Source organism: Theobroma cacao, chromosome 8 (assembly GCF_000208745.1).
Source record: "Theobroma cacao cultivar B97-61/B2 chromosome 8, Criollo_cocoa_genome_V2, whole genome shotgun sequence".
In the NCBI taxonomy this organism is placed as follows: domain Eukaryota; kingdom Viridiplantae; phylum Streptophyta; class Magnoliopsida; order Malvales; family Malvaceae; genus Theobroma; species Theobroma cacao.
Window position 1 is genome coordinate 14,854,610 of NC_030857.1, and position 23,081 is coordinate 14,877,690.

At 32.4% G+C, this 23,081-nt stretch overlaps 4 protein-coding genes across 5 annotated transcripts; 2 read left to right on the forward strand and 2 right to left on the reverse strand.

Annotated features, from left to right (window-relative positions):
• LOC18592866 (mitogen-activated protein kinase kinase kinase 2) lies at window positions 48-1,363 on the forward strand. Its single transcript, XM_018125654.1, has one exon. It carries the CDS (start codon window positions 272-274, stop codon window positions 1,220-1,222), a length of 951 nt encoding a protein of 316 aa, XP_017981143.1. The 5' UTR covers window positions 48-271; the 3' UTR covers window positions 1,223-1,363.
• LOC18592867 (NAC transcription factor 25) lies at window positions 4,056-5,230 on the reverse strand. The gene is made up of 2 exons (XM_007019791.2): window positions 4,730-5,230; window positions 4,056-4,619 (listed from the first exon to the last, which is right to left on the reverse strand). Exons 1-2 carry the CDS (start codon window positions 5,228-5,230, stop codon window positions 4,056-4,058), a joined length of 1,065 nt encoding a protein of 354 aa, XP_007019853.1.
• LOC18592868 (pentatricopeptide repeat-containing protein At1g71460, chloroplastic) lies at window positions 7,775-12,780 on the forward strand. Its single transcript, XM_018125407.1, is given in 3 exon segments — window positions 7,775-8,362; window positions 8,365-9,644; window positions 12,449-12,780. Coding segments are annotated over 3 exon segments (2,049 nt in total). The 5' UTR covers window positions 7,775-7,875; the 3' UTR covers window positions 12,731-12,780.
• LOC18592869 lies at window positions 14,028-16,283 on the reverse strand. 2 transcript variants are annotated; one of them, XM_018125427.1, is made up of 2 exons: window positions 15,904-16,283; window positions 14,028-15,234 (listed from the first exon to the last, which is right to left on the reverse strand). In XM_018125427.1, exons 1-2 carry the CDS (start codon window positions 16,208-16,210, stop codon window positions 14,213-14,215), a joined length of 1,329 nt encoding a protein of 442 aa, XP_017980916.1. In that variant the 5' UTR covers window positions 16,211-16,283; the 3' UTR covers window positions 14,028-14,212. The 2 variants fall into 2 exon arrangements, with proteins under 2 accessions (XP_017980916.1, XP_017980917.1); XM_018125428.1 differs by having other exon boundaries at window positions 14,028-15,223; window positions 15,904-16,224.

A 23,081-nucleotide genomic window follows, 5' to 3' on the forward strand; every position in this document is an offset into this window, starting at 1 on the left:
TATATTTTTATTTTAAGTTAATGATTTTGTTTGAATTTATTTTGAATATAATTTAAAAGTTTTTGACCAATCATAAGTTGACAGCGCCGATGTTAATTACCTAAACGAAAGAAAATTAGGAAAGTGAAACCGACTCGTACGACTCCTTCCAAAAGGTATATATATCTAAGCTATGGTGAAGTTGTAGAAGAAAATAGCTTATGGTTTGCTGAAAACAGTTTGTTTAATTGCTTCCTTCCTTCTTTCCTTGGGTTGGTTTTCATCAACAACCATGGATTATGCAGTAGTGAAAGGAGTAACAAGGGGTGGTTCAACCCTGGAGTGGATCAATGTCAAGACTCTCGGCGAGGGTTCCTATGGGGTTGTTCACTTGGTGAAACCAATCAAACCTGATCTTGATCCAATTTTTGCCGTAAAATCTTGTCCTTGCCAGGACTCCCTTTCACTCCAGAAGGAACAACGAATCCTTCGACGACTTGTTGGCTGCCCATATATTGTTCAATGCTTTGGTGATACATTGAGCATTGATGAAGAAGGGGAGGTGGTTTACAACTTGTTTCTTGAATATGCTCCTCGTGGAGATCTTTTCGACTTAATAACCAAACGATATTGGGGCAAGATACCGGAATGTAATGCCAGGTTCTATGCGAGGATGCTGGTTCTAGGGCTTCGGAATATTCATGAGAGAGGCTATGTTCACTGTGATCTCAAGCCAGAAAACATCCTTGTTTTTCCTTTTGATCTCAATGGTTTGATTAATGGTCTAAAAATTGCTGATTTTGGCCTGGCTAAGCAACCTGGAGAAAGAGTAGATGGGCCACCTGGGAAGGTAAATTTTCCAGGTACAGCGGTTAACATGCCACCAGAATCAGTTGAGAATGTGAAAATCAGTGCTTCATTAGATATATGGTCACTAGGGTGCGTTGTTCTCCAGATGATTACTGGAGAACCACCATGGGAATATGAGAACCTGACGGATCTGGCGATCAAGCTTTTTCATTCCAGGAATCCACCAAAAATCCCAGAAAACATGTCAAGCGCAGGAAAAGATTTCTTGATGAAGTGTTTTGCAAGGAATCCTAGTGAAAGGTGGACTGCTGCTATGCTGTTAAACCATCCATATCTCCTTCCAGACTTGCCATCTCAAACAAACTTTCTTCACCGTGCTCAAGCTGGTAGTCATCTTCCTTCGATGAAACATCAAACGATGCAACTTAACTAGTGGAAAGAAATCAGAGAAATGAAGTAACGAGCTTCTCTTGAAATGTATCTTCAACTCTTTCCTATTGTAAATGGGCCAAAACCAACTTTCACATGTATGATATAAAACTTCATTTGGAATGAACTTATCCTGAAATTTCAATACAATCTGTAAAAGAATAAAAGCAAAGCAATAGTGATGGAAACAATGTACTAATTCAACTAAATCCCACTCAAGCCGTCAACAAAGAGTATGCACCACCGTATATGGATGCCACATTTGAGAATACTGCAATAATGATCATGAGCACAGATAAAATCTTATCTTTCTTAAGCCATTGAAAATGGTCATGTCATGCTTAACCGTTTTCCCCCCCTCATCCTGGTTATTACAGTAGTGCAGGGACAGCAGCAGTTTGCTAATTCCAGCTGCAAATACTTGAAACAAAATACCATCTTCAGAGGGAATCCGCAGAAAAAATTTGCAGTTGATTATGGTGTGTCCAAACCTTGGATCAATGAATCTTTAATACAAGAGAGATCTAACATGAAGTTTATCCCACTTCTTTAATCTTCTCTTTGGACCTTTCAATAAGATGAACAACTATAAATTTCAATCCACATGGTTTATCATATCTTTAAGCGCTCCATCTTCTGATGATTGATCATAAGTAATAGCAAAGAGATATGCTCTTGATCTAGTTTAACAACTGATAAATTATCAACAAAAATGGCAGATAAGTAGAATTCCCTGGGAATAGCAAACTATACAAATTCTTCATCACATTGTTGAAAATGGGTGGATTCTCGCCAATGTTGAGGAGTGTACAATTCAAGGGTCTCGATATATTTCAGAATGATGAAGAAAATAGGGACTCACTTGAGAGTAATAGAAGCTAGAAAGATGAATGTAAGTAAAGCTCCCAAGAGTTCACTGAAAAGCTACCCATACGCTGGGAATGATTATGGGATATTTACTGATATATGGCATGTTTGTGGAGTATTTGTGCAATCTTTGTTCATTAAAACTTTGATATGGAATATTAATTAAAACGTGGAAATACTTTCATTTAGAATTAAAAATGCATGTTCGTTCAGGAAAAAAATAAAAAACACAAAAGAAATGGTTCCATCTTTAAAATTTCTAGCCTGACTTGGGTTCTTTGAGTTTCTGTGACTCGCTTAATCCATCATAATCTCTGAATTATACTGTGTAACTTTTGTATACATAAAATGAAAGACCCAACTTTGTTCTATCCCAAGAGTTTCCTTAGGAATCGAGCATTGTAATCAGCAGAGCCCTTACTAATTAGGAGCAAAGTGGAGGATTTGGGATTGAAGAAGTTGGCAGATCTCCATGTTTGCTGTAGGAGCTTCTTTTCTAAGATTTTATCTCATATGGTGAGAAAAATAGTAGCGGGGATGCCCATAAAGTCAAACTGTGTATTCTAGATGATGGGGGGCAATCAAGTAGTCCAGGATTTTTAAATTTGATCTCATGTGTCCAAGTGAGCAAAGGAGTCGAACCAGAAAAAGTAGGAGAAAGATGGGGATTAATCATTGGAGAGATCTGGTTTTTGAAGGGAGACAAGGGGAGGTTGTGAGTTGTGTTAATAATCCTAGCAAGCTTGGATGCTGTTCGGTTCAACTTGCTTTCCCCATTTTAGAAATTAATAGTGCGGTTTATGCAAATGGTGAATGGGGCCTGGAAATGTTCAATGGAAGGAAGAAAAGAAGAAAATCTCAGCATATCAGTCAGTATTACTTAGTTTTTGGAAAATTAAGGCAATAGAGTGTGGCTATATTTTGGCTGGGGTTGGGTCTATATAATCATTATAGGTTCTAATTTCTTGTTGCAAAATTCAGATGTGTGAGGCTATAGTTTGATATGTCATGGACAGGTTTGTGCTAACCTACACTATTGTTTTCTAGCTAAGTTTCAGTTAGTTACACAAAATAAAATTTGGTAGTTTCACTACTGCGTATCAAACACACAAAGGAATTCGTGTATGTGTAGATCTTCACTGATGCTGGTCAGTATGTTATCCGCTTTGGGAGTGCTCTGATCCCATCTCAAAGACTGGCCCTGCTAGCATGGTTTGAATTACGTATACGGCATTAGAGATTGCAATTCACCTGTCCACTGACTCCATCAGAGCGAGCTGTTACTGTTGCTCTTGCTATTTCATTGGATAATGGTTACTTCTCAAGCCATGGTGGCTGGTAAGAATCCTAATCTACTTGGATTAATGCTGATTGTCTGAGTATTAGCTATGAATGAGGATAAACCAATAGAAAGCTAAAGATTGATTAGTAATCATGCTTTCATTTGCTTCTCTATCAAGGGAAACCCTTTTTTCATTGTGGAGGAGTAGGTCTCTCTATTGAGCTTTTCGAACATGGTTAGTTTCTCCCGTGTAATACTCCATGGGAGCAAGAAATTGGCAAAAAAGCAACTTGTATGAAGAAGGTTGTCACAGCAAAGATGTACATTTGTCTGTTTGCTGTATTCACTCTGTAATATAAATCATTTATATATTTAAATAAATTAATAATTATTGAGTTGAGTCTCAAATAATTTATATATATATTTTACCGAAATTTGGAAGCAATTTTATTAATAAAAAAAAGGGACTAGAAACTGAGAATGAATGACAAACCATATATATAAATATAATCAAAGAAGAGTTACATCGTTAATTTAATCTTGAGCAAGGCTTTGCCTTCCACTCTATGCTTTTGAAATATGCTACACTTAGCCCACGAGCTAAAGCAGACCAGTTGGCCATGCTGTTGTCTGGTAAAGAGGGAGGGCAATGGTCAAGTAAGGTCTAAGGTTGAGGATTAGAATAAGATTATTCTGAATCAAAGCCCAATGCTGGTTCTGCCGCTGCAGTGAAAGAATGCTGCTTGTACATGTCTTCCTTCACACAGTTGTCGCTAAATCTCATCATTTCTTCTTGTTGCTGGTATTCTTGGGCACTGGTGGCCTCCAGCAGCTCATCCAAATTTTGGTCTTCAAAGCCTTCAAGTATCCATTCTTGTTCAAGTTTTTCAGCTGTCATTCCTTCCTCACCCTGTGATTTGTCTGATGCTAATGTAGATACTGGTATTGCCGCTCCCTCGAAACAAGTTTTCTTGTCTTGGACTGACTTGTTGAACCTCATCCTCTTCTGTTGCGTCTCATCTTCTTCAGTTTCAAGACCTCTTTTTATCAACTCTTGAGTGTTGGTGTGTTGGTTATTTATGCAGGTATTGGTGGCTTGATCCTGCTCACTCATCAGAGTTTGGTCTTGTCCAATACATTCTTCAAGCTCCTCCATCATGGCTTCAATTCCTTCAACATGATCACATCCAACTTCTTCAGCAGTCGATTCAGTAGCATTTTTGTTTCTGATTGCGCAAAGGACATAATCACTCTACAAGAGAAAGAAATATAAATGGTTAATAGTGCTGTTGGAGTTGCATAAATATACTGATCATCATATAGAGCATGCAATGGAGGTGATAAAATAGGTAGGAAACTTACTTGGGTAAGAAGAGAATACTCGTGCATGAGCCAATGTCCATTGACATTGTTGGCACCGCCTCCTTTAACTTCAAACACAAAAAGCTTCTTGAAGCCTATATGATTGCCGTCAGAATCCTTGACTGGATCGGTTCTTTGACCTTTCCAAGTCCCACGACCAGCCGTTCGTTCAATCCTTTTTCCCTTACCCTTGTTCTTGAGCTTGGTGAAGACGTAGAACTTTCTGGGTGAGGTCATGTCAAAAATCCTCCAGGGCTCCTTGTCTTGGTCGCCGTAGATTTCGCAATCGGTAACGGCTTCAGAAGGTAAAGGCTGTCCTCTGACCTTGTTGGAGAGGTAATGGAGAATGAGCTGGTCATCGGTCGGAGCAAAGCGATAACCAGGTGGAACCCACGTGAAGGTTGAATGATCGAAATAGAGGTAGTCATGGGTTGGAGAAAGTAGAAGCTCTGGCATGGTTGATTGATGGAAAGAGCGATCAAGTTGAAGCTGTGTCGTCATTTGAGTGTGAGAAGAACAAGATTCCTGTTTCTCTCTCTTCAAACTTGGAACTTTGACTTGAGGAATGTGTAATCTAATATATATAGGTTTCTCAACAACAAGTTTCCTGTTTCTCTTCGAACTATTAATTCAAATATATTTGACTTCTTTTTGAAATTTAAATGTATTTGACTTGATCATTAAGTCAAATATATTTGACTTTGTTAATGATTAAGTCAAACATATTAATTTATCAAAATTAAGGCTCACTTTCCATTTTTAGAAATCAGAAAAATTAAAGAAAAATGATATTTATAGTTTGAATAATTGCAAGACAAAAACCAAGACACTTTTCAGAAGCTATATATTTATAATTAGAATGGTAAAAAAAAAAAAGAGATAATACCTAAAAAATTTCAAATAATTTTTTACGAATTAAGCAGCATGCATAGTTCCTCATCGATCTGAGCCAGCATAGTAAACATGCGTAAGGGCAGGGCAGCAGCAACACAATCTCATCTATTTTCGCATCTGGCTTATCGGAACAAGCTGAGGTAATTGCTAATTCTTCTGTGTATGTATCAAGCTGCTTGAGGATGATGATGATGGAATTAATCAGACAAAGGCTATTTAGTAGGTTTATTTAATAGGATAATTGGGGCAGAAAAGTAGTAAACGTAATGAATATGATGAGACCGGCAGATGAGCTTGCTTTTATGAATGCATTACCTTAATTTTTTGGTAAAGTAATAATTAAGCAGGCATAGACATAGTTCCTTATTTGATGCAGTATGGTAAACATGCGCAGAGGCAGGGCAGCATTAACACAATCTATTTTAGCATCTGCCTTATTGGAACAAGCTAAGGTATTTGCTAATTCTTCTGTGTATGTATCAAGCTGCTTGAGGATGAAGATGATAGAATTCATCAGACAAAGGCTTGCCAGTTGCCACAGACATCCACAAGTGTGTTTCCCTCGTAAGCTCTGTAACAAATTAGTCTAACGCTTGTGGAAAAAGTTATTGAATTGAGTTTTGGACCATCTTTGGCCACTGGATTGGATTGTACACTTCGATTATATATATTCTGCGGCGAGCGCTGGATGGAATTTTAAATTTTTTTTAAATTTATATTATTATTTTTATTCTATTTACTCATATATTTTAAATTTTTATAAATTTTTTTTTAAATTTTTACAAACTATCAATCATATTCTTTTTCTTTCTTTGTTATTATGTCATATGTGGATTTTATCTTCTACTTATCATGTTTTTTTTCTATTATGTAGATTTTATTTTATATAATTTTAATATTAAAAAAAATAAATTATTATGTAATTTTCAAATGCAAGTTACAGTATTGCACTATTGCCTAAAATTTCATCAATTTATAATTTTTTACTCAAAAAAACCAATACGTTCTAATATGTATGTTGCAAAATTTAAATAATAAGGATATAAATATAATTGATAGAATGAAATAATTGTATTTATTTCAATACAATTTTATTTATTATAAATTTTTAATGGCCTTCAAAATAATTTTTTTATTTAACAATTATTTTCATCCCTCAAACTGTTTGATAAAATAAGAGTCATTATCGTTAGCATATTGCTAGTTAATCTTAGCAAATAAATTTTAAATTAATATGTTAAGCTTATCAATTTTTTTAAAAAAGTAAGTCCAGTAATCCAAACCATTATATTTTAATATAAATCTAAATCTATTATAACATATTAAATCTTAACAGTCTAACCTAATAGCCATAACATATTACATCTCAATAGTTCAACGCAATAACCTAATATATTAATTAATAATTTAAGAGGTAAATAGAAAATAAAAAAAATTAGAACACATAAAATAAATAGACAATTCATTTTAGTTTAAAAAATTGTTTTCTCTTCCAATCTTGCACGTAGAGAGTGAGAGAGGCTCTTTTTATGGTTTCATTCAGTCATATATATATATATATATATATATNATATATATCAGTCAAATATATATATATATATATATAATATATATATATATATATATGACACCATCATTAATATTAATGTGTATTTTTTTATATATCAAATGTTTTATGAATTTTATTTAATCTTTTAAATGGGTTATAATTGAGTTATATATAAAGTTCTCTATTTAGTGTCTCTTTCTCTTGTCTCCTCTTTAAAAATGCTCTAGCTCCGCTCATTTTATAATTATTAATTAACTGAATCGATAAAAATCAAACCATCTTGATTGGTTTTAAAGAATTGAATTAAAGTAAACATTTTACAATATTTTTATCAAATTTTAGGATAAAATATAAATATAAAATTTAAGGTGAATTCTGGATTTGAGGAAGGTAAAGTTGTCGGAACAGGGAACCAAAACTACAAGTCGAACATGTAAAAATTATATTAATATCTATAATGATTTAAAATTTCATTAATTTAAATTTAATCTTTTATTCTGTTTTATCAAAAAAATTATTCACTTAAAATGGAGTCGAATAAACCAAAATAACCAAACTTGCAAAATGGAATGCTTCGAAAATTATTATAAAGCGAACTCTGGATTTTTTATTTTCCCTCGCTCCTACTTGTTGCTACGAAACAAACCAGTCCGGTTGAATCTTTGGCCTTCTCCTCCATCAATCCTCATTCCCAAAAGAAGCCATGGAATGCAACCAGTCATCTTCCCTTTCCTTCTGTCTTCGCTCTTCCCCTCCAAATCCTCTCTTCTACAGAAACAATCAATTCTCCAGAATAAAAGCCTCTGCAAGATCCCCACTGAAACCCCAAAAAGACTCAACCAAGTTTGCCCACAGAAGAAGCCCACCTCCATTCTTCGAGAAAAACGCATTCTCGTCCTCTTTACCACTCCACACTAAAAACCCACATGCAATTTACAAAGACATTCAAAGATTCGCTAGACAAAACAAGCTCAAAGAAGCCCTTGCCATTTTAGATTACGTGGATCATCAGGGCATCCCTGTAAATCCCACCTCTTTCTCTTCTCTTCTTGCCGCTTGCGTTCGTTCCAAATCCTTAGCCGATGGGAGGCAAATCCACGCTCATATTCGAACAAACGGGCTCGAAAACAACGAGTTTTTACGTACTAAACTTGCCCATATGGACACTTCTTATGGCTCCATCGACGATGCCTAAGGGTATTCGATGATTGTACTAGCAAGAATGTTCATTCTTGGAATGCTTTGCTTAGAGGAACTGTTATATCCGGTAAGAAACGGTATTTGGATGTGCTTTCTACGTATTCAGAAATGAGATTGTTGGCAGTGAAATTGAATGTGTACACTTTCTCTACTGTTCTTAAGAGCTTCGCTGGTGCATCAGCATTTAGACAAGGTTTAAAGACGCATGCCCTTTTGATTAAGAATGGTTTCATTGATAGTTCAATGCTTAGGACTGGTTTGATTGACTTTTATTTTAAATGCGGGAAGATTAAGCTAACGTGCCGTGTGTTTGAGGAAATTCCTGAGAGAGATATAGTTTTGTGGGGGGCGATGATTGCGGGGTTCGCATATAATAGGATGCAAAAGGAAGCTTTGAGTTATGTTAGATGGATGATAAGTGCAGGGATATATCCAAATTTTGTTATACTAACTACCATTCTTCCAGTGATTGGGGAAGTTTGGGCACGGAAACTAGGTCGGGAGGTCCATGCTTATGTTGTTAAGACGAAGAGTTATTCCAAGCAGTTGGTTATTCAGTCTGGTTTAGTTGATATGTATTGCAAGTGTGGTGATATGGATTCAGGCAGGCGGATTTTTTATTGTTCGAGAGAAATGAACGCGATTTCTTAGACTGCTTTGATGTCAGGATACGTATCAAATGGGAGGCTTGACCAGGCTTTGAGATCAGTTGTTTGGATGCAGCAGGAAGGGTTCAAGCCTGATGTCGTCACGGTTGCCACGATTCTTCCTGTTTGTGCAGAGTTGAGGGCTCTGTGTCATGGAAAGCAGATTCACGCTTATGCTATAAAGAATTGTTTCTTGCCCAATGTGTCTATTGTCACTTCTCTGATGATTATGTACTCAAAATGTGGTGTTTTAGATTATTCTTTGAAATTGTTTAACGGTATGGAGGCAAGGAATGTGATTTAATGGACAGCCATGATTGAGTCATATGTTGAGAGTGGGCGTTTGCATGAAGCACTCAGTGTGTTTAGGTTAATGCAGTTCTCAAAACACAGGCCAGACTCAGTGGCAATGGCAAGGATGTTGAACGTTTGCAGTGAGCTTAGAGCTGTAAAGCTTGGGAAGGAGATTCACGGACAAGTCTTGAAGAAAGATTTTGAATCAATTCCTTTTGTTTCTGTAGAGGTTGTCAAGATGTATGGTAGTTGTGGATTAATTAGCAGTGCAAAGCTAGTGTTTGATGCAGTCCCCGTTAAGGGTTCTATGACGTGAACTGCCATTATTGATGTCAAACTCTGTTCTATAAAATAATTACGACGTCATTTACATGCTTAATAGAATGTTTGCATATTTAGGAAGTTCGAGGAATCGTTAAAAGACGATATTGCCCCTAATGGTACCATTAAGTCGATTAAGCCTCGAACTAGTTCAAATAGGAATTTTAAGGTGAAATTAAGAGTTTCACAATTTATGGATGACTCAAAATGGTAATTCGAAGTTCGAGGATCAATTTGGAGTCAAATCGAATTTTTTACTATCTAGGGGCAAAATGATCATTTGTCACTTGGGGACAAAATGAGAATTTTTAGAAAAGATTTTTTGGTCCCATTTGACTTATTGGAGTATGATTTGAGGTTTAGAAGTGAAAAATTTTAATTTCGGTATAATTTGGAGTATAAGAGCGAAATGGTAATTTTGTCACCTCGAGGGTAAATCGATAAATTTTCACCCCTGACACTTGTCAAGATTAAGGGATTTTATTCGTCATGGAAATGGATAAACATGAGAAATGTGTGGTGGAGAATTAAAGAATTAAAAGTTAAATATTTAAAATTTGAACCAATAAAGAAATGTCATGTGTCATGTTTTTATTATTTTATTATTTCTTTATAAAAAGGTAAAAAATCAGTCAATTTTTCCCATAGTGATCAGCCAAACCAGAAGAGAAGAGAAAACAAGGAAGAACAAACTCTAGGTGGGAAAAATCAAAGAGAAAGTGTTAGAATTCAAGGATTTGATCAAACAAAGGTAAAATTTCTTTGATTTTGCTAGTGATTTACTTTACCCATGCATTTTTCCTTAATTTTCATGGCTAAATTACATGTTTTCATGATGAATTCATGGTTGGTGAAAATGGGTATGGAGAGAGAATGATCTTGGATTGGTTTAATTTTTAGGTATGTTAGTGTTTTTAGGTGATTAATGATGTGTAACATGAAAACAAGTGAAGAAAACCACCAAAGATTTGGTGCCTATCAATAGCCGAATTCTCTAAGTGAATAATGAGGAAGAATGAGATGTTATTTTAGGTGATTTGATTAAGAAATAATAGTTTTTGGTGTAGAAATTAATGAATTATGGAGAGAAAATTAAGTAGGAAAAATCACGGAGTTAGCGTACCATTGTTGGCCGAAAGTTCTAAGAAGAAGTGAAGATAAATTTTGCCTAATTGTGTGTTAATTAGTTGTGTTTGGTGAGTTGAGGGATTGAAAAAGAAATGGAGCAAGTTGGAGTGAAATTGGACGCATTGGCCAATTTATCGGATGAAAAATCAACTTAGACCAATACCGGGTCTAGATGGCTACCCGTGCATTTTTCATTTCATATCATGCATATATATCGAGCCTGAAATAACTTATGACTGTTAGACACAATTTAATTGGAATATGTGTCATGGATTATGGTTAGGTGGTGAGCCATTGGATACGGGTAAAAGACTATACCCGCGAACTGAAAATAGGAGTATTTCTACTCCTAATACTGTGAGTGAACTTATTATCGTCTTAATTATCTAGAGTAGTTTTATACAATTGTGTGATTTTATAAAAAATGGGTTTAAATGGTAAATTGCTACGTTTTAAGAGAAATTGTGATTTTATAAAATAATTTTATAAATTTTCTGAAAAATCGAATACTGATTTTGAAAATAGAGTAATTGGAGACTATCTGCTTGTGTTGTAAATTTATGATTTTAAATTAAATGGCTTATGACAATATATGAGCATGAATGGCTAAACTGATTTTTGGTGTTAGAATTATTTGTACTGTGTATTCAGCCTTGAGAGGCTAGGTTGCGATAAATTGTCATGTCATGTAGAAAAAGATTTTATAAATCAGGTGGTAGATAAAATAATCCATAGTCACTGTAGTGGTGGGGGGTTTCGTGGATCAGCCTATTAGAGGGGTGCGGTAAACTCCTTTATATTCTCACATCGGTCGTAGAGGCGCGTAGGGTATCTCCTGAGGTGGGCTTTTTGAGTGCACTTCACGTGGACCACAACGTGAGAGTGAGACTCAGCCAACGCTAAGGAACGGCTGTGATGTTCAACGAAAAATGTGTTTTATGCGAAATATGAATTTTTAACAGCCTTGGCGGACTCGGTTGGATGCCTTACGCAAGGTATCACCGAGTATGAGTTTTGGCACGAGCCAAAGTTTAAGAAACTCATAAACCAGAGAAATTTTGATGAAAAGAAATTGTTTGGTATAGATTGAAACGAATTTTGCATTATGAATATTATTGAAATATAACGTTTTTATATTATCTCCATCTACTCGGCTTTAGATGCTTTTGATGGTAATTGTTTACTCACTGGGATTATGTAATCATAATCTCACCCCTCTTCCTATCCATTTTTCAAGCTCAGGACAGTTTGTTGATAGTTGATTAAGAAGATAATTAATCTCGGAGTTGCATCCTAGAAAGTAAAGGTTGTAGCCCTACACCTTCTTGGTCAGTTGGGGGTCCACGTGTCACTGTAAAAGTAATTTTATACTTCAGTTATCTGATTTAAAGTATGTATGAACATATTTATCTTTTATACCATGTTTTTGGCGAGTTTCGATATTTTTGAAGAAAAATGACGAAAATACCCTTGTGAGCCCGAAAATAATATTTTATTATTTTAATTTGGAAACGACTTATGATTTCTTGAAATGCGAGATTTAATAACTGTCTCTCATCGGGGAGATGCGAAAGCTGATGCTAAGCCTTACAAGGTTTCGATCGACATTCGGGGTAATGAGTGCTTATCGAGACGTCGCGGCGGTTGTCACGGGCCCGATGGGAGTTTCAGGTCGTGACAATCGAGGCTTATGGGTATAATGATCTTTGTGAAGATGTAATTAGTTTTTTTCATCAAATGGCATCTGACGGTTTCATTCTAAACCATTTCACTTTCAAAGTGGTTTTATCAATTTGCAGACAAGCTGGATTTGTTGATAAGGCTTGCCAATTGTTCAGTCTAATGACTCGTAAATATGAACTCAAGGCATCTGAAGAACATTACTCTATAATCATTGAACTGCTTAATACTTTCGGTCGATTTGAGGAGGCTGAAAGATTCATGCAGATGAGTTCTCTATCATCATGAGAGAGACAACAGAATCTTCTTTTCCCATGTTTCAATGCATTAAGTAAGCTCCCGGATGGATTTTTATGTACTGTAAATGTAAATAATTTGTTGTAAGTTACTTAGCATATTATAGGTGATTATAAGACGAGAAAAACAAATAAATTGCTAACCATTATCACTTCAAGTATATATAGAGAAAATGAGTATTCAAGGATCTTTGCTGTACTTTTGAGATCACAAAGTAAAGAAAGAAGGTTATATTTCTTATCAGTAGGCTATACGGGCAGTATTTTTTCACACTCATTCCTGATATAAACGAAAAAAAAAGGAAGAAGGTTTCCTCTTTAATGTTTAGCAGTCAAGTTTTTGGACTTGCACGTTATGTCACATTCGATTTTCATACTTGATTTTTTTTTTTTTACATGAATAGAATTGTTATTGGGCTTTGAATACTCTTGCAAAAGCAAAAATAATTGTGAATTTTGTAAGAGGTTCAAAGTAATGGAGAGGGAGAGACACTAAAGAAAGAGAAATTGTGAATTTTGTAAAAGAAGAGAAAAGAATAACAATAAAAAAATAAGTGGATATTAGGACATAGTTAGCCCACAAGGATGCTAATGTTATTGCCAGATCAGCATTTCGACTCTCAAACTTAACAATGTGACCAAATTTAAAATAATTAAATAGTTTGGTAATTCAAATGATATAAATTGAAGGATGATCTTGATAATTTCTTGAATAGTATTTTTAGATTTGAGTTCGACTTGATTGATTATTATATTAATATAAATATTTTTTAATTTTATTTATTTTTCATTTTAAAATATATAATATTTATAAATAATAATACAAAAATATTTTTGCATACTAACACTTGGCATGACTTGTCCCACCAAATCCTAGAGAATTGCATGCTAGATAGGAGTCAAAAGGAGAAAAATATTTATGTAAGGGGAGTGGCATTTAGATCCCTGCTCTGCTTTCTTTCCAATGAAGCAGGACACATTCTAAACTAAACTCATTTTATAGTTTGATTAGAAAGACATGAGAACATGCTCATAACCTTGGACTTATTTTAAATATTTAAGAATTTTTAGTCTCCACTGAATTCCTACTTGAGAATTACATTATAATCAAATTGGATAGGCATGTTATTCGTTATTAGCAATAAAGAAGAATCTAAACAAACTTGTAAGATGTTCCATTCACGTGCTGTGAATTCTATCTTATTGCTGTGCAAAAATGTTTATAACATGAACATCACTTTCTCTTTTCTTGAGAAATAAAATAATTTTATTTGAACACTTGGTCAGCATAATTGAAACAAAAAGCAATGCCATTCAAGCCCAATCAGGCAACACTTACAAACTGATCAAGATTGATAAAAAAAACAGGAACAAAAGGCTACAAGTGAACAGACAGACACTCATAAAACAAAGGAAAAATAACAACCCCTTACAATCAAAAACAACAAGCGCCCCTTTTAACTTCACCCCCACTTTATAAGAAAGCTACCAAATCTTCAAAGTAAAGACAATCAAAGTGGACGGTAAAGTTACAAGATTTACATTCAAGAGCTATATCTTGGCAAGGCAGGCCACACCTAAGACAGATGTCATAACTCTTTTTAACACAAATGAGTGGATGACCATGAAAACAATCCTTGTAAGTCTTTCCTATCTTCTTATTCAGAAATGGATATCTTTCAAAAACACATTTCGAATGAGCAGAATTATCACAAATTACACAATGATAGAACCAATGGTTTGGATTTCTTTGTCTTTCACATATATCACAATAATATTCTTCTAGATCAGCATTTTCATCATGAAAAGTAAGTTCTAGAAAGTGTTTGTCACACTTATGCCGAGCTCTTTGTGGTAGTGCCATGCATTTAACATGTAAAACAAAAGTGCAATCTTTACACTTGTATCCACGATGAATGTAATCACCACAAGCATTGCATTGCCCTTTATTCAAATCAAAGTCAAAAAAGAGAGTGTGCTTGTGTCTTTGACGGGGGAGGATACGAGAAATTCCAGCACACCTTAGACAAAATTTGTAATAGTCACCATGGTAAGCAAAACCACTACAGTAGTGTTGACATAAACCACATTGGAAAATGTTCTCTAAATGGAGGGTGAAGAGAGATTCAAGAAACCAATGATGTTTTTTCCTCAATAATTCAACACAGGTTTTGTGGAGAAGGAACTCACATTGTGAACAATAGTAAAAGGAAGTTGAGATGGATAGCATGCACGCATCACAACGTTTATCATCGTCTTCCTTAATCTCGTTGTCTAATGTTAAATCATGTTCATGGCTGAAATGTTTTATCTTTATGGCTTCTCCATGTTGGTTCGTTTCAACGACAAAAGTGATGGAAGCTAAATTTTCACTAGACTCCTCATCTTGATCATTTATCTGACCGGTTGCAAGATACTTCTCCATTGCACAATCCACATGGGCAACAAAATTGCAATCTTGCTTCAAACAATCGTAACTACCGTACTGCATTTGCACTTCACCGAGACAAATTCCACAGTCATGTTTTTCAAGCTCCCGTTTTTGAAAGAAGTAGTTGTGAATAATTTCATGCTGATGCCATGTAGTTTTGATGATGCGTGGCAATGAAATGCAGTTTTTATGGATCATACTGTGGCATGTAGAACATATATAAGAAACATAATTTCCCTCAGTGCCACATGCATCACAAACGAATAGAACATCCCTAAATAATTGAGTGAACGAGTGCTTATTACATTCAACAACGAACTTTAGCCTTGGCAGAGCACATTCGATGTCAATATCAAACTTGCAAGGAAGACAACGATAAAAAAAACTCCAATGTTTCATCTGGCATGCCTTACAGCCAAGGTTACCATGTTCAAGATAAAGAGGGTGTTTACGATGGCAAGGGTGATGAAGTTGAGCGGGTAACTGAGCACATTTCTTATGAAGGTAAAATCTACAATCAAGACAAACATATAGGGAGTCTACCAGGGGTTTCTGACACCAATGACAATGGGCTCTTTTTAGTTCATCATTGGGATTTTCAATGAAGGTCAATGGATGTTCATGGGTAACATATTTGAGCTCACGAAAATTTTCATCCATGTTATGCAATAGGAAAGCACATTTAATGTCAAGGGAAGCAAAGCAAGAAGAGCAATAATAAACGAACATCTTACGATTTTCCTTGCACAAATCGCAAATAGAGAGTGGCGACTCCCATGGTGGATTTGGCACAAGAGTAAGAGTACCTCCCTTACAATGGAAAGGGGAATGAATTTCCAAAGGTGCCTCGGCACATTTTTTATGGAGGTGAAAGTCGCATTCTCCACAGCTAAAACTTGAGCCCAATAAGGATTCCCAACATGCGGAGCAACGAACTTCTTTACTTTTATCACTCTGCTCTTCATCATTGAACAGCAATGGATGAGGATGGCTAAAATGGTTGATTTTGTCTATTCTCTCTCCCTCCTTCTCCTTCTCCATTAGTGAATAATCAATTTGAGATGGTAAGGAAAGACACAATAATAAAGATTCTGTAATTGATCAATATATTTATAACCAAAGAAATAAACTTCTTATTCTTTTTTTGTTCTTTACCTTATCGGTGTAGGTTTCTTTATTCTTTTCTTGTGCTTGTTAACAAGACAAGAAACTTTGGAACACTGGCACTACTAAACATTATTAATAATAACTGTTTGCTAGACTTGCTCTGTTTCTTTTCGGTAAGTTGTAGGTAATACTTACAACAATAAATTTTGATAAATGATTACTTCTAATTTTTGCATTAAAATAATGATAATGGCTTTTTCAAAAAGTGACATTATAATATTCTAACATTATAATTTCTCCTTTCCAGTATGCCTTTATTTTTGGTATTTAACATTCTTTTTCTTTAATAAGTAGTATTTAATGTAAACAAATTAAGTTTTCAATCTAAATATAGTTGCATAAATATTTATATTTTTATTGTTAAAAATGTTAATAAATAATGGTCTTCATTCAATATTTTCTTGATTGTAGGCATAAATCGGGCTTTTTGGAATTTAAACTATTGGGTAAAATTGTGAATAACCCATACATTTATTAGCCGATTAATTAATTAATTAATTAATTAATTAATTTTATCATATTTTTTTTTGGAAATGTAGGCAATATTGTTGCTTGCTACCAAAGTCAATTGGCTTTGGACAATTTATCATAGATTAACCAATCAATAATAATCCACATCCAATTCAAAATTTTAAAAATTTGTTTTTCTTTTCAATTTACTAAAGTTTACTTAATATGAAAATATTATCTATATTCTATGAAAATATTAATAATATTTATGATTTTTAAATTGTCGGTTTACTTAGTCAATTTACTTTAATTGCTAATATTTATTGAATTAACAATGACTAAAGATTTGGTCTTTTATTATATTTTTTACTATAAATTTACAAACATAAATAATTATTAGATAGAAGTACCTGATAGCTAAAATTTCAAAATTTTTGTATATTTAATACAAATAATTTACATGAATAAATAATTAATTTAAACACCTTGTTTATTATTAAAAAGACTCAAAATTTACAAAATTATATATGAAATAATATGATTCTGCCAAAAATATTTTTGGAATGATAGATTACAATTTCTATAAGGGTGGACCACCTTGAACTTGACAAAAGAGACAAGTAAAGAATTTCACTTGCTTTACTTTATTTTCTTCTCAAAAAAAGAAAAGAATTCTACTTTATTTTTTTATCTTTTCTCTAAAGAATTTAGATCTAAAACAAGCAAAGGATTAGAAAAAAGTAAATAAAGATTGTTATTTAAATAATAACATTTCCAATTTGTTGTTGCTTGTACATCCGAAAGAAAGGAATTTGAATACTTATATATATATATATATATATATTGAATTTGAGTACTTTATTACATAAGTGAGAGTTTAAGGATTATTGGTAAAAAATTTTAAACTTTATAAGTGAGAGTTTAGAAAATTGTCATATGTTTATTAAGGTATAGTTATAAGAATTAATAATTCATATGGTAACTTTCTTTTGGCTAAGGCATAAATAACTTTACTAATTAAATTTTCTATTATATATATATTATATCTCGAGAACAAAATATTTTTAAAACTTTATCACATAAGGGTCTTAATTTATATAATGTTTGAGACTTAAGAAAGAAGGAAAATTATCTTATATATATTGTCGGTAGAGTTTTAAACTTCACAAATGAGCTAAGTGGGTTAACACATGTTCATTAAGGTATAATTATGAGAATTAAAAAATTAATGACAATAATCTATAGAATAATAGTATTATTTTGGTGTTTATATATTATTCTGAGGAGAGATGAAGATAATTTTCTTGGAAGGGAAAGAAGCTTATAGAATAAAATAACAATAATTGCTCCTAGATTTGTAACATATAGATGAGTAAATTATCTTTTTAATTACTTAATTTTTAAAGAATTTATATTTTGGACACTCAAAATTTGAATTAATATTTTAAATTAAATAAAAATATATGTACTAACATATATACTTTTCTTTTATAAGTAGTATTTAATGTAAAAAAATTAAATTTCCAATCTAAATAGTTACATAAATATTTCTATTTATATTTTTTGGAAAAATTTGTTAATAAATAATAGTCTTTATTCAATATTTCCGTGATTGTAGGCATAAATAAGGTTTTTTTTGGAATTCAAACTATTGGGTAAAATTATGAATAACCCATACATTTATTAATGAGATAATTAATTGATTAATTTTATCATAGGTTAGCCAATTAATAATAAGCGACATCAAATTCAAAATTTATAAAATTTGTTTTTTTTTTTCAATTTACTAAGGTTTACTTAATATGAAATTATCTATATTCTACGAAATTATTACTAATATTTATAATTCTTAAATTGTAGGTTTACTTAATTCAATTTACACTTTAATTACTAATATTTATTGAATTAACAATGACTAAAGATTGGGTCTTTTATTATATTTTGACTATAAATATACAAACATAAATAATTATTAGATACAATTATCTGGTAGCTAAAATTCAAAATTTTCCTATATATATACATACATGATTTCATATTTTATACAAATAATTTACAAGAATAAATAATTAATTTAAACACCTTGTATGTTATTAAAAAAACTCAAAACTTACGAAATAATATATGAAAGAATATTATTTTGCCAAAAAATTTTTTCGAGACAGATTGCAATTTCTAAATACCTTGAACTTGATAAAAGGAACAAGTAAAGAATTGTACTTTATTTGCCTTAAAAAAACATTTTTACTTCATTCTTTACTTTTTCTTTTTATCTTTTCTCTAAAGAATTTACATCCTAAACAAGCAAAGGATCAAAGAAAAATAAACAAGGGTCTGTTTCTTGTACATTCAAAAGTAAGGAATTTGAATACTTACTATGTAAGGGTCTTAACTTACATTGTGTCCAAGACCTAAGAAGAAGTATAACAAAGAAAAATATTTTATTTTATAACGTGTAAGTTTGGAAACTCAACCATTCGTGATTGCAGGTATAAACAAGAGTTTTCGGAATTTAAACTATTTGGTAAGATTGTGAATAACCCATACATTCATTAGCTAGTTAATTAATAAATTAATTAGTTTTATCATAGATAAGCCAATTAATAATAATCAACATCCAATTTGAAATTTAAAAAATATGTTTTCTCCATTCAATTTACTTAGTCAACTTAATAAGGTATATTATCAAAGAAAATCAAATTGTTCGGACCACCTTCAACTTGACAAAGAGGAACAAGTAAAGAATTTTACTTTACTTCATTTGCTTTTCAGAAAAAGACAAAAAGAATTTTACNTTTTTTGTTTTTTTTTTATCTTTTCTCTAAAGAATTTACATCCTAAACAAGCAAAGGATCAAAGAAAAATAAACAAGGGTCTGTTTCTTGTACATTCAAAAGTAAGGAATTTGAATACTTACTATGTAAGGGTCTTAATTTACATTGTGTTCGAGACCTAAGAAAGAAGTATAACAAAGAAAAATATTTTATTTTATAACGTGTAAGTTTGGAAACTCAACCATTCGTGATTGCAGGTATAAACAAGAGTTTTCGGAATTTAAACTATTTGGTAAGATTGTGAATAACCCATACATTCATTAGCTAGTTAATTAATAAATTAATTAGTTTTATCATAGATAAGCCAATTAATAATAATCAACATCCAATTTGAAATTTAAAAAATATGTTTTCTCCATTCAATTTACTTAGTCAACTTAATAAGGTATATTATCAAAGAAAATCAAATTGTTCGGACCACCTTCAACTTGACAAAGAGGAACAAGTAAAGAATTTTACTTTACTTTGTTTGCTATTCAAAAAAAAAAAAATGACTTTATTCTTTTGTTTTAATCTTTTCTTTAAAGTAATTACATTCAAAACAAGCAAAGAATTAGAAAAAAAGTAATTATTTGAATGGCAAATAACTTTTGGAATTTGCTGTTTCTTGTACATCCAAAAGAAAGGAATTTAAATACCTTATTACATAAGGGTCTTAACTTACATTGTGTCTAACAACTAGTTAGGAGACGCTTTTATATATATTGTTAGTAAGATCTTAAATTTTATAAGTGAGAATTTATAGGATTGTCACATATTCATTAAGGTATAATTATAAGAATTAATATTTTAATATAATTACTAAACAGAGATGTGGTTGCCGTATAACTTCGTTTTTGAAGTAAAAAAAAAATACTTAATTGTGGATGAACTGTATATTTTAAATCATAAATTCTTTAATTAAAGAATCATATCAACATTAATATAAAGATTTATTTAGTTTTTTGAGAAAGGGAGAATATTTTGAGTAAAATTTTTATTAAGTGAAAGTTTGTAGAAGTTCTCAACTTGGAATGAATTTGTGTTTGCTGGCACCTTTATTATTTAAAAACTTTGCAAAATAATTTTGGTATGTTCGTAAGAATATTTAGATAAAACATTTATCTTTGCTTTTCAAATTGTTATTTTCTATTTTACTTTTATTATTTTTTGAATAAAAATTGTAAAATGATCACTTATTATTATTTTTTTGAAACATTGGTCCTTAATCGGCCCAGCTTGGTGGCATTTGAATGATCCAAAAACTAGTTCCACACTAAGGATCATGAGACCAATCCATTGACCAACAACTATTCCCCTCGTACTAAAATGAAGCAGCTTTTGAACTTGTGTACACAACTGTTTATGAACAAAACATAATTAGTTTAAAATCTGCAATTCCCAAGACAAAATGCAAAAAGGCCACCCAACAAGTAACAGCGAAGGGGAAGCAGTAAGACGAAATTGCTGCAGAGTGCATAGTTGGTGTCACTACATGCTGCACCCACCATGAAACAGCAGCAGAAGAATTTTAGATGCTAATAGACTGCCACCAAGCAATAAGTTAAGGTTCCTAATAAAGATCAATGGACAACTGAAATGCCCCATACTTTGATATGATGATAAATAAAGTTGGTCGGATGAGAATTGAGGCATAATAAGAACTTTGAAAACTAAAGAGACAAGATAAAATTTTTAAAATAAAATAATATTTTATTAATAAAATAATATTTTATTAATAAAATAATATTAAAATATTAATATTTAACCGGATATCGAAATCAATCATAAAGAAGGATCATATGGTTGATCCAAGTGAGGGAGAAGATGACAAGCCCGACTCTATAAAATATTTGTCATGACACACATGTGATGAATAGCATATTTGCATGCTAGGAGAGTCTCGAAAAATTGACAAAAGTCGGTATTGTACCTAGAGGTACAACGAAGTTGATTTAAGCTTCGAACTAGATCAAATAGAGAATTTGAGATGAAATTAAGAATATTAAAGTCCCAGAATGGTTTAATATGGTGATTTAGAGTTCGAGGATCAATTTGGAGTCAAACTGAAATTTTCACTATATAGGGGCAAAATGGTCATTTGCCACTTGGGGACAAAATGAGAATTTTTAAGAAAGATTTTTTGGCCCCATTTGACTTATTGGAGTATGATTTGAGGATTAAGAAGTGAAAAAAAAATTATTCTTGGTATTTTTCCAAGCATAGGGGTAAAATGGTAATTTTACCACCTTAGGGGCAAAACAGTAATTTTCCACCACTAGGACATTTGTCCAGCACATGGTCTTCCCTTATCCTCATTTTGACCATTGACTAATTGTGTGGTGGAGATAAAAAAGATTAAAATTTTTAAAGTTTTAAAAATAGACCAATCGAAACATGCCACGTGTCAAGTAAGAATATTTTATTTATTTTTATTAAAATCAGCCCATATTTATCCCATTTTCTCTTCATGTGGCCGGCCATAGTAAGAACAAAGAGAGGAAAAGAAAAACAAGAAACCTAGGTGGGAAAATTAAAGAAAAAGTGTGGGATTTCAAGGAATCGAGCAATCAAAGGTAAAATTTTTTGATTTTGACTTGTGATCTACCTTTCCTATGCATTTCTCCTTATTTTTCATGCTTAAATTTCATGTTTTCATGGTGAATTCATGGCTGCCCAAATGGGTATGGAGAGAGAATGAAGTTAGATTGATTTTATTTTAAGTTATGTTAGTATTTTAAGTTAGTTTAGCATATTTAGAAACAAAACAACATGAAAAGAATTCATTTTCCCCCATTACCATTATTGGCCGAATTTTCTAGGGAGCATATTGTAGTTGAAATTGATGATATTTCATGATATTTGGGTGATATTTGATGTTTGGTGAGGCTAGAAATTAAATGGGAAATTTTGGTGTGAAAATCTGAATTTTTACCTAATGTATAGACATGTGTGATTATTGACCCGGGACTGATAAATTGAATCTCATTCATAGTCACTGAGGTAATTTAGGTATAATTGGAGTGTAGAAAGTGAGAAGAATTGATTTGGAGTTAAATTGGATATTTTAGCCGATTAGGTCGAATATCACATTTAAGTGATTAATCAGACATTTTGAAATGCATCCCATCACATGCATTAATTTAGATTTAGAGACCCTGAAATAGTTTATGATAAATTGACACAATTTATTGAAATTCGTGTTATGTATGATGTATAGGTGGTGAGCCCTTTAACAAGGGTAAAGAGATTGTGCCCGAAGACCGGGAATAGGAGTATATCGAACTCCTAGTACTGTGAGTAACCTTACCATTATTTTTATTATCTAAAGTATGTTTTTAATCGGTTTTGGTGAAATTTTATGAAAATGAGTTTAAATGGTAAATTGCTATGTTTTAAGAGAAATTGTGATTTTATAAAATGATTTTATAAATTTTCTGAAAAATTGAATACTGGTTTTGAAAATAGAGTAATTGGAGACC

Bases quoted from the DNA above. Each gene is read 5' to 3' on its own strand.
- LOC18592866 (XM_018125654.1), top strand. From the start codon at position 272: ATGGATTATGCAGTAGTGAAAGGAGTAACAAGGGGTGGTTCAACCCTG.
- LOC18592867 (XM_007019791.2), bottom strand. From the start codon at position 5,230: ATGACGACACAGCTTCAACTTGATCGCTCTTTCCATCAATCAACCATG. The intron at 4,620-4,729 runs GTAAGTTTCCTA...TTTCTCTTGTAG, and splicing joins AGTATTCTCTTCTTACCCAA to AGTGATTATGTCCTTTGCGC.
- LOC18592869 (XM_018125427.1), bottom strand. From the start codon at position 16,210: ATGGAGAAGGAGAAGGAGGGAGAGAGAATAGACAAAATCAACCATTTT. The intron at 15,235-15,903 runs GTAAGATGTTCG...GTCTCGGTGAAG, and splicing joins CGATTTGTGCAAGGAAAATC to TGCAAATGCAGTACGGTAGT.